The sequence below is a fragment of the Siphateles boraxobius genome, unplaced genomic scaffold, assembly GCF_051911475.1.
Source record: "Siphateles boraxobius isolate OS27281-9 unplaced genomic scaffold, OSU_SipBor_1 74, whole genome shotgun sequence".
NCBI classification, from domain to species: Eukaryota; Metazoa; Chordata; class Actinopteri; order Cypriniformes; family Leuciscidae; genus Siphateles; species Siphateles boraxobius.
This window is the reverse complement of record NW_027509202.1, coordinates 93,602-105,108: the sequence shown is the minus strand read 5'-3', so window position 1 is coordinate 105,108 and position 11,507 is coordinate 93,602. Positions and strand designations below refer to the sequence as shown.

The 11,507-nt window shown below is 39.9% G+C and overlaps 1 protein-coding gene across 3 annotated transcripts; it reads right to left on the bottom strand.

Moving 5' to 3' along the window:
• Positions 1 to 463: 463 nt before the first annotated feature.
• prr16 (proline rich 16) lies at positions 464 to 11,507 on the bottom strand. 3 transcript variants are annotated; one of them, XM_077217531.1, is made up of 4 exons: positions 11,010 to 11,507; positions 3,259 to 3,855; positions 1,356 to 1,614; positions 464 to 1,300 (listed from the first exon to the last, which is right to left on the bottom strand). In XM_077217531.1, the coding sequence occupies exons 1-2, from the start codon at positions 11,136 to 11,138 to the stop codon at positions 3,361 to 3,363; spliced, it is 624 nt and encodes a 207-aa protein (XP_077073646.1). In that variant the 5' UTR covers positions 11,139 to 11,507; the 3' UTR covers positions 464 to 1,300; positions 1,356 to 1,614; positions 3,259 to 3,360. The 3 variants fall into 3 exon arrangements, with proteins under 3 accessions (XP_077073646.1, XP_077073645.1, XP_077073644.1); XM_077217530.1 differs by having other exon boundaries at positions 775 to 1,300; positions 1,363 to 1,614; positions 3,267 to 3,855; positions 11,010 to 11,306; XM_077217529.1 differs by having other exon boundaries at positions 775 to 1,614; positions 3,267 to 3,855; positions 11,010 to 11,306.

The window sequence follows — 11,507 nt, the reverse complement described above, 5'->3', positions numbered from 1 at the left end:
TTGAAGATCCAGGATTCGCACCTTCTTGGAAAACCAGCATATTTGAAGAAGCCTCTTCAGAATTGTGCTTTCTAGACCTGGATAAAAAATTTAGATTATTACAATGGGCATTTTTAGAATGAAAATATCTTACTAGTTACTAGGCCAAGCTTGGGTAGAAATTGTAATTATCGTTTAAAAAAATAATACAAATATTTTTAAACAATCCTTCTCCATTGAATCAGGACTGACTGTAAAAGTGATGTTGCCAGTGAAAACTGACCACTGAAAACTGTGACTCGAGTTCCTCCTTCAGGGATTTTCCATTGTTTTCTATCGATCACTAAATCAAACTCTCATCAACAACACATGATCTGAGGAATAATTCAAACACACTCAAGACTTTAAACTCGCGGCTTTAGTCGCCCTCTTGTGTTCATCTTTATTCTCTCACCATCTGTGATTGAATAAAGACATGTTCAGATGGAGATCACTTCATGTTTTTATTTGGTACATAAATACATTTTCCATCATATACTGTGTGACATCTTTAAAATCATTTTATAAAATATAAAAAATATGCTTTTTATATTTGAAGGTTTTCTTTACAAAAACACATATAAGGTCTTTACGAACTGAAACCTCAGTTGTGATGTTCTTTTGGCAGCGTTTAATTGTATCGTGATCCGCGTTACACACTCCGTTCCGGCTGGACGTCACACACACACACACACACACACACACACACACACACACACACACACACACACACACACACACACACATACCTGCACAAACACACACATACACACATATACACACACTCCGATCCATGTTACACTGTTTCCCAGCAGCTGAACGTCACACACACACACACACAAACACACACACATACCCGCACATACACACACATACACACACTCCGATCCACGTTACACTGTTTTCCAGCAGCTGGACGTCACACACACACACACACACACACACACACACACACACACACTCTGATCCACGTTACACTGTTTCCCAGCAGCTGGACGTCACACACACACACACACACACTCCGATCCACGTTACACTGTTTCCCAGCAGCTGGACGTCACACACACACACACACACTCTGATCCACGTTACACTGTTTCCCAGCAGCTGGACGTCACACACACACACACACACTCTGATCCACGTTACACTGTTTCCCAGCAGCTGGACGTCACACACACACACACACACACTCCGATCCACGTTACACTGTTTCCCAGCAGCTGGACGTCACACACACACACACACACACTCCGATCCACGTTACACTGTTTCCCAGCAGCTGGACGTCACACACACACACACACACTCCGATCCACGTTACACTGTTTCCCAGCAGTCGACTGTCGAGTCACACACTCCCTAGTTTTTGGTTTTGTCGACTAGCATCATTACATCAGTCTCACGGCTCTTGTTAAAGGCTCAGAGACATCAGACGCTCTCGGACCGGCTCTGAGGAGAGGGAATGTGATGGGAATGTTATTCTCATCTGAATCCTCTTCCTCCGATGCTTTATCCTCCGGCTCGTTTCTGTCAGAAACCAAGCGCTCGCTGAACATCACGCGATGAAGTGAAGATGATCAGCGTTTGAGACGCCTGGGGGAAAAAAGAGAAACACATCAGCTGAACTCAACACATCAAACCTGAAGAAGAAGAGGAAGAGGAAGAAGAGGAAGAAGAGGAGGAGGAGGACGAGGAAGAAGAGGAAGAGGAGGAGGACGAGGAAGAAGAGGAGGAAGAGGAGGAAGAAGAGGAGGAGGAGGACGAGGAAGAAGAGGAAGAGGAGGAGGACGAGGAAGAAGAGGAGGAAGAGGAGGAAGAAGAGGAGGAGGAGGACGAGGAAGAAGAGGAAGAGGAGGAGGACGAGGAAGAAGAGGAGGAAGAGGAGGAGAAGGAAGAGGTGGAGGAATAAGAGGAAGAGGAAGAGGAAGAAGAAGAGGAAGAGGAAGAGGACGAGGAAGAAGAAGAGGAGGAAGAGGAGCACGAGGAAGAGGAGGAAGAGGAAGAAGAGGAAGAGGAAGAAGAGGAGGAGGACGAGGAAGAAGAGGAATAAGAGGAGGAGGAGGAAGAGGAAGAAGAGGAGGAAGAGGAAGAAGAGGAGGACGAGGAGGAGGAAGAGGAAGAAGAGGAGGAAGAGGAAGAAGCATTAACACGAGACACAGATGATCCTCATGAAATGAGATGCTGGTGTGTAGGAGACACTCTTGAGGAATATTGATTTCTGTGATAGCATGAAAACAGACTCAGTTTTATAACAGTGTTTTTGACAGTAAATCTCCTGACAGAAGATCATGTCTCTCATCGTCTCAATTATGAGAACGTTTTAGTGACATTATTATCATCATCATCAATATTCTTATTGTTCTAAACCAATCTGACTTCTGACCTGTAATGCTCCTGAATCATAATCATAATCATAATCATACACTGTTGGTTCGTTGGCCAGAGGAGAACTGAGACTGAGTCTGGTTTCTCACAAGAGTTTTTTTCCATTCTGTCACTGATGGAGTTTTAGTTCCTTCACTGTCGCCTTTGGCTTGTCTTGCTTATTTGGGGACATTTAATTTAATATTCATCAATAATATTGATCTCCTGCATTGACACTATTATACAAGAACTGAACTGAGCTGGACGATGACATCACAGTTTACTCCAGAGCGGCTACATATCTACAAAATCACGTGTCACTTTCACTTTCACAAAATTTGGGCTGTCAGTGAAAAATAGACGTCTAAACCATCGTCCAAGAATAGACTAGTCATCAATTAAATAACAAAGAAATGGAATATGTGAAGAAATGAAACCAAACACCTTGTAATCACTGTTAAAAAAAGTTATTAATTTAGTTCATTTATATATATATAAATGAACTAAATAAATAAGTTTTTTAAAACAAAAATGAACCATCACTGAACTTACTTACTGGTCTGTGATGCTATTTTCTTCTAGAAACAAACTTTGTTGCATTATTTTCCTGTTACTTTTATGAAGGACAGATGCACTTTTATGGACTTCAAAACTGAAATGGCCATTCACTGCCTTTATAAAGTTTGGAAGAACCAGGACATTTTTAATATAAATTTTTAATACTTTTAATATTCGTATGAAAGGAGAGTGTCACATACACCTATGAAGACTTGAGGGAGAGTAAATCATGGGCTAATTTTCATTTTTGGGTGAACTATCCCTTTAATAAATGGTCGTTCCATGAGAAAGCAAGCTGATTCTGACAGCTCTTACCGTTCGACATCCGGTTTCTCTCGTCTCTCCGTCCGGTGCTCTCCAAACAAAAGGAAACTATGAAGAAAAGTGCAAAAACAGTTTGTTTGGACTCAGTCTGCATCAGACGGTGGTGCTGGTGGACTTGCGTAAAATGGTCTTCTGTGGTTTCTGCGAGGGGAACGCGAGGTTCTGATGGACGGGACTCGGCGTGGGATCCATCAGTTCGGCGTGTAAGTGCAGATCCGTGCTGTTCATGTCGTACTGTAGATCGCAGTCCGGGCAGTATCCGTGATACTGGACCTTCTCGCTGAAGCGGACCCGTTCCCTCGTGGTCTGAGGACAGCGGCCGGCGTGAGGCTTCTCTCTGCTAGCGACTCCGTTCCTCATCAGCGCCCCGTTAGCCGCGAGCTCGGCGCTGGACCGGGGCGCTGGGCCGGGTCTCTTCAGCGCCGCCAGGACAGCAGGAGACACCGGCACCGTCTCCTCGGGGTAGATCTTCACGCTGGAGGCTGTGGTGCTGCTGGAGCTGCTGTTCAGCGTGTCGGTCTTCCAACTGTCCGTCAGCTCCTCTTCCAGATGAAGATCCGACGTCAGGCAGTCGATCTCCTGAACCACCTGACAAACACAACGAGAGTCAAGCGACGACCCATCCCAGCATGCATCATTTCACCATCTCCAGTAACCATAAAACTGATATAGTTCGGCTTTGAGTTACACACTTCTAGACAAAATAACCTTGAATTTGGTTACATGTCGTTTTGGCCAAAATAACTTGTGAGATGTTTGATATATTTCCATCATGTAAGTAAAGTCAACAGTGATTACAAGGTGTTTGGTTTAATTTCTTCACATATTCCATTTCTTTGTTATTTAATTGATGACTAGTCTATTCTTGGACGATGGTTTAGACGTCTATTTTTCACTGACAGCCCAAATTTTGTCTGTTTATCCTCGACATCAGGGCTGTGTGGACGGATATTAGACGTTTTTTAAACACAACATTGCATGCTGGGATTGAGCTTCAGTCGCCTTTGGCTTGATCAGTTGGGGTTTAAAAAACTCTTAAAGGGAACGTATTTGCATTTTTTTAATGCACAACAATATCCTTTTAACTTATTAAAATAACTTTCCATTTACATAACATTACAGATTGTTTAAAAGGAGCTTTACAGTGATAATAGGGAAATAATGGAAGAAAGTTTGTTTTGGTTTTACAGCAGATCTAGAATAAAGTTATTGTCCAGCTAAAGTTTGTTTTTTTGATTGATTCACTTCCGTTGTAAAAATCATTAGTTATTAACTTAGTTATTAACTGCTAACACACACCGTTTCAACTGAAAACAGAAAACTTTTAATGCGTTTTGGCTGTTCATTTACACACAACAGTGTTTGACAACCCAGTAACTCTGTTCTGGTGAGTCTTTCTCTGCAAGCATGTCTTAAAATAAAACAATCAGATTTCGCTTTTCAGATTTTCTCGATGAAGAGGATCTTACTATAATATTACCGGCCCTTAATCTGCACGTTTATAAAATTACTGGCCCTTAATGTGGACATTTTTAATATTACCGGCCCTTAATGTGGACGTGTATAATATTACCGGCCCTAAATCTGCACGTTTATAATATTACCGGCTCTTAATCTGCACGCTTATAATATTACCGGCTCTTAATCTGGACGTGTATAATATTACCGGCCCTTAATCTGCACGTTTATAATATTACCGGCCCTTAATCTGCACGTTTATAATATTACCGGCCCTTAATCTGCACGTTTATAAAATTACCGGCCCTTAATCTGCACGTGTATAATATTACCGGCCCTTAATCTGCTCGTTTATAATATTACCGGCCCTTAATCTGCACGTTTATAATATTACCGGCCCTTAATCTGCACGTTTATAATATTACTGGCCCTTAATCTGCACGTTTATAATATTACCGGCCCTTAATGTGGACATTTATAATATTACCGGCTCTTAATCTGCACGTTTATAATATTACCGGCCCTTAATCTGCACGTTTATAATATTACCGGCCCTTAATCTGCCCGTTTATAATATTACCGGCCCTTAATCTGCACGTTTATAATATTACCGGCCCTTAATCTGCACGTTTATAATATTACCGGCTCTTAATCTGCACGTGTATAATATTACCGGCTCTTAATCTGCCCGTTTATAATATTACCGGCCCTTAATCTGCACGTTTATAATATTGCCGGCTCTTAATCTGCTCGTTTATAATATTGCCGGCTCTTAATCTGCACGTGTATAATATTACCGGCTCTTAATCTGCCCGTTTATAATATTACCGGCCCTTAATCTGCACGTTTATAATATTGCCGGCTCTTAATCTGCTCGTTTATAATATTGCCGGCTCTTAATCTGCTCGTTTATAATATTACCGGCTCTTAATCTGCACGTTTATAATATTACCGGCTCTTAATCTGCCCGTTTATAATATTACCGGCCCTTAATCTGCACGCTTATAATATTGCCGGCTCTTAATCTGCACGTTTATAATATTGCCGGCTCTTAATCTGCACGTGTATAATATTACCGGCCCTTAATCTGCACGTTTATAATATTGCCGGCTCTTAATCTGCACGTGTATAATATTACCGGCCCTTAATCTGCCCGTTTATAATATTACCGGCCCTTAATCTGCACGTTTATAATATTACCGGCCCTTAATCTGCCCGTTTATAATATTACCGGCCCTTAATCTGCCCGTTTATAATATTACCGGCCCTTAATCTGCACGTTTATAATATTACCGGCCCTTAATCTGCACGTTTATAATATTACCGGCCCTTAATGTGGACGTTTATAATATTACCGGCTCTTAATCTGCACGTTTATAATATTACCGGCCCTTAATGTGGACATTTATAATATTACCGGCCCTTAATCTGCACGTTTATAAAATTACCGGCCCTTAATCTGCACGTTTCTAATATTACCGGCCCTTAATGTGGACATTTATAATATTACCGGCTCTTAATCTGTACGTTTATAATATTACCGGCTCTTAATCTGCACGTTTATAATATTACCGGCTCTTAATCTGCTCGTTTATAATATTACCGGCTCTTAATCTGTACGTTTACAATATTACCGGCTCTTAATCTGTACGTTTATAATATTACCGGCTCTTAATCTGCACGTTTATAATATTACCGGCTCTTAATCTGCACGTTTATAATATTACCGGCTCTTAATCTGCTCGTTTATAATATTACCGGCTCTTAATCTGTACGTTTATAATATTACCGGCTCTTAATCTGCACGTTTATAATATTACCGGCCCTTAATCTGCACGTTTATAATATTACCGGCTCTTAATCTGTACGTTTATAATATTACCGGCTCTTAATCTGCACGTTTATAATATTACCGGCCCTTAATCTGCACGTTTATAATATTACCGGCCCTTAATCTGCACGTTTATAATATTACCGCCCCTTAATCTGCACGTTTATAATATTACCGGCTCTTAATCTGCACGTTTATAATATTACCGGCCCTTAATCTGGACGTGTATAATATTACCGGCCCTTAATCTGCTCGTTTATAATATTACCGGCCCTTAATCTGCTCGTTTATAATATTACCGGCTCTTAATCTGCACGTTTATAATATTACCGGCCCTTAATCTGGACGTTTATAATATTACCGGCTCTTAATCTGCACGTGTATAATATTACCGGCCCTTAATCTGCACGTTTATAATATTACCGGCTCTTAATCTGCACGTTTATAATATTACCGGCTCTTAATCTGCACGTTTATAATATTACCGGCTCTTAATCTGTACGTTTATAATATTACCGGCTCTTAATCTGCTCGTTTATAATATTACCGGCCCTTAATCTTCACGTTTATAATATTACCGGCCCTTAATCTTCACGTTTATAATATTACCGGCCCTTAATCTGCACGTTTATAATATTACCGGCTCTTAATCTGCACGTTTATAATATTACCGGCTCTTAATCTGCACGTTTATAATATTACCGGCTCTTAATCTGTACGTTTATAATATTACCGGCTCTTAATCTGTACGTTTATAATATTACCGGCTCTTAATCTGCTCGTTTATAATATTACCGGCCCTTAATCTGTACGTTTATAATATTACCGGCCCTTAATCTGCACGTGTATAATATTACCGGCCCTTAATCTGCACGTTTATAATATTACCGGCCCTTAATCTGCACGTGTATAATATTACCGGCCCTTAATCTGCACGTTTATAATATTACCGGCTCTTAATCTGCACGTTTATAATATTACCGGCCCTTAATCTGCACGTTTATAATATTACCGGCTCTTAATCTGCACGTTTATAATATTACCGGCCCTTAATCTGCTCGTTTATAATATTACCGGCTCTTAATCTGCACGTTTATAATATTACCGGCCCTTAATCTGCACGTTTATAATATTACCGGCTCTTAATCTGCACGTTTATAATATTACCGGCCCTTAATCTGGACGTTTATAATATTACCGGCTCTTAATCTGCTCGTGTATAATATTACCCGCCCTTAATCTGCAGGTTTATAATATTACCCGCCCTTAATCTGCTCGTTTATAATATTACCGGCCCTTAATCTGGACGTCTATAATATTACCGGCCCTTAATCTGCTCGTTTATAATATTACCGGCCCTTAATCTGCTCGTTTATAATATTACCGGCTCTTAATCTGGACGTTTATAATATTACCGGCTCTTAATCTGCACGTTTATAATATTACCGGCCCTTAATCTGGACGTTTATAATATTACCGGCAAGATGAACAACTAAAACAAAATAGAAACGATTTACAGGCCAGAGTTTCTATTCATAACATGTTTGCAGCGTTGAGCGATGTAGCCAATCACAGACATGTGTGTTGATTTCTTGAACGCAATGGCTAATCAGAAGCATTTAAGATAGACTCCCCTCACTGCTCAAAACTTTTTTGTTCAGTGCTGAATTCTGTATGCTGGCAAATCCTCTAATTATAACAAACAAAGTGTGGATATTATGAAAGATTCATTGTGCAGTCAGCTTCATTGATAATAACAGATGTGTGAGATCGCGATGAACTGTCAGCTTTTTAGGAATTAGACTATTAAGGGAGCGCACTTTGGGCGCATTCAGTCATGTCAGACCATGCACGCAGTAACTGCTTGCTTTTATGTTAAATTAACAGTGGTTTGTGTGTTAATACATTTATTATTTTACTCATTATTATTTATTTTTAGACTTGTTAAAACAAGCAGAGAAGAAAATAAAAACAGTCTTCTAACCTGTGTTCTAAAATAGTCTTCTGTCTTCTTTTCTGGGAGCCTATAGTTACTTTTGCGGTAGAAATATCGGTATCGGTACTCGATATCGGCAAGTACACAAATGTAAATACTCGTACTCGTATCGGTTTGAAAAAAAATGGTATCAGGCCATCCCTATTACCGGCCCTTAATCTGTACGTTTATAATATTACCGGCCCTTAATCTGCACGTTTACACACACCAGCCGACATTCGGTTTCTCGAGCGCCAACAGTGAGCAGTTCTAACGCACCGGCAGAAGATCCAGCAAAGCCTGAAACTGTTCTGTCGTTGAGCACAGACGAGCACTGAACACTATTGACCAGAACATGTCCCCGCTGTCTTATAAACACCTCAGGAACTGTGGACACTTGTGTAGAAGTTCAACATGATGATGAGATGATCAGTGTAACTCCACAACAACTACATAAATGTCTCCACTAACATTCAGAAACTCTTCCTGAGTCTCTCCGTAAGGCTGCACTCGCTACTGGTTATTCTGGGATTCTGGATGAGTGAGATTGGCCTGTTTTGTTATTGCCGGTGTTGTGCCGAATTTCAGCCCCCTGCCAAATTATTACCCCCCTCGTTGAAGTCAGTACCTGATTGTCTAATCCTAACCCCTCCTCCACAACCAATCCTAAACCTACCAATGCTAGGCGGGTAATAATTTGGCGGGGGTCAAAATTCGGCACAACCGGAGTTTCTGAAGCTCGTGTAAAGACTCCGCCCTCTTCTGAATGGAGGCGGAGCTGCAGCTCATTTGCATTTAAAGACACACACACACAAACAGCGCATTTTTGCTCACACCCAAAACGGAACAAATTTGACAATAAATGACCTGGTATTTTGAGCTGAAATTTCACAGACACATTCTGGGGACACCATAGATTTATAATACATCTTGTGAAAAGGGGCGTAATATGTAACCTTTAATATCCAGACATATTATTGATCTGACTGCACTGACACTATCAGACAAGAACAAAACTGAACTGAATAGATCTGAATAATGACCCTGTTTTTTTTAGAGCTGCTTTACAGCAGAATCCGAACTTGTCTCATGTTTGATAGTTTGCATCCTTGACGCTGTTATTTTCCTGACAATAATAATAAGAACACTCTACCGCACACTATTGACTTTAGTTTATTCAGAGCATAGCGTCCTCAGGTTCGCTCAGTTCACTGTTATTTTCCTGTTTATCACTGTGAAGTTGTCTTGAAATAATCTGTAATTCTGTATTGTATAAAGCCCTATAGAAATAAAAGGTAAACTTGCAAAATAAACTGGCGATATAGAGCTAGCGGGTGAGAGAAGGTGCTAGTACTCATAAGTATGATTTGAAATGTGCTAATGTGATTCCACTAATGCCAACCTTATTGTTTAGCCTATTTAAAATAATCTTGTGAAGGAGACATGTTTCCTTATATAACAGCAATAATGAATGAAATCAATTTCTTTCTGTCTGACCATCTCCAGGTGAATGATATTAGTTTATCAGGCGTGAGTCATGAATGACCTCTGATGTTCAGTTTAAAGGACATGAAACTGCGAGTGTTTTCCTTTCATTTCATCCAAAGTGACTTACAGAGAACACGAGCGACTCATAATGCTGCCATAATACATTTATAGTACAGTACTGAAGAATTAATGTGTGTGTGTGTGTGTGTTTCCACAAATACAGTAGAATCATCGCTCACAGATACCAAGATCCGATACCAAACATTTCAGACTCTGTGCTAATTCTACACAAATATCAACACATATAAACAAGAACTCAAATCTACATGTACTGTAATTATGTTTAACTTTAATAAGCTTTCATTTCATTAACAGCACTCACATAAAGCTGTTATATCTATCTATCTATCTATCTATCTATATATATATAATATATATACACACGATAAATGTACATCTGTGTCGTGTGTGTGTATATATATATATATACAATATACACACACACACACACACACACACACAAATGTAAATATATACACCTGTACAGATATATATATATATATATATATATATATATATATATATATATATGGCAGCTGTCATATATATATATATATATATATATATATATATATATATATATATATATATATATATATATATAAGTGTAACTATGCTTTATCTGCATACATACAGTACTCTGGTGTAAAGAGATATAGTTGGATAAAGAACATCTGATTTCACTATTGCTCCTTTTGTGAAGATAACTGAAAATAACTAATAATGTTTGTTAAAGTCTGTCAGGCCCAGTTTACTCATGAATAATGAAAAACAACAGCCGTCAGTAAGACGAACAGCACGCGAATCGATTCTTTGATTCTGACTCACACGAGTGAACCCGTGTCGAGTAAATGTCATGTTTAAGAGGCCTGGCTGGACATGAACATCATCACATCTCATCTTCATCATCATCATCGCAGTCTCACGCACCTCTTTGAGCTCCTTCGCCACATCCTTCAGGTCTCCTAAGATGTTCTCCAGATCCTTCACGATGCCCCTGATCTGTCGTTTGACTCGAACTTTATTGACGCCTCCGTCCGCGTCCGCGCTCCCGGACATCCTCGGAACCGGAACCCGAGCCGGACCCGGTCACCCGAACCTGTGCTGTGCTGCCTGTCCTCTCATGGCGATCACACATGTTATTGTTCGCATGTTTTCTTACAGATGCAGAAGAATCTCGAGCAGCGCGTCCCGGTGATCACGCGCATGCGCAGTCCGCACACAAACACTGATGGAAACCACCAACCTCATGAATCCTGAATAATACTGAGAAGTTATTAGATATGATCTGTTATGATTTTATTGTTTATTGTTTATATGATTTTTATGTATTTATTTATGTATATATTAATCCCACATCAAACGTCGGTATTATCTGACAGATGAAAGAGGTGCCGAGCGAAATTACACCTGTTTCTGTAAGGCACG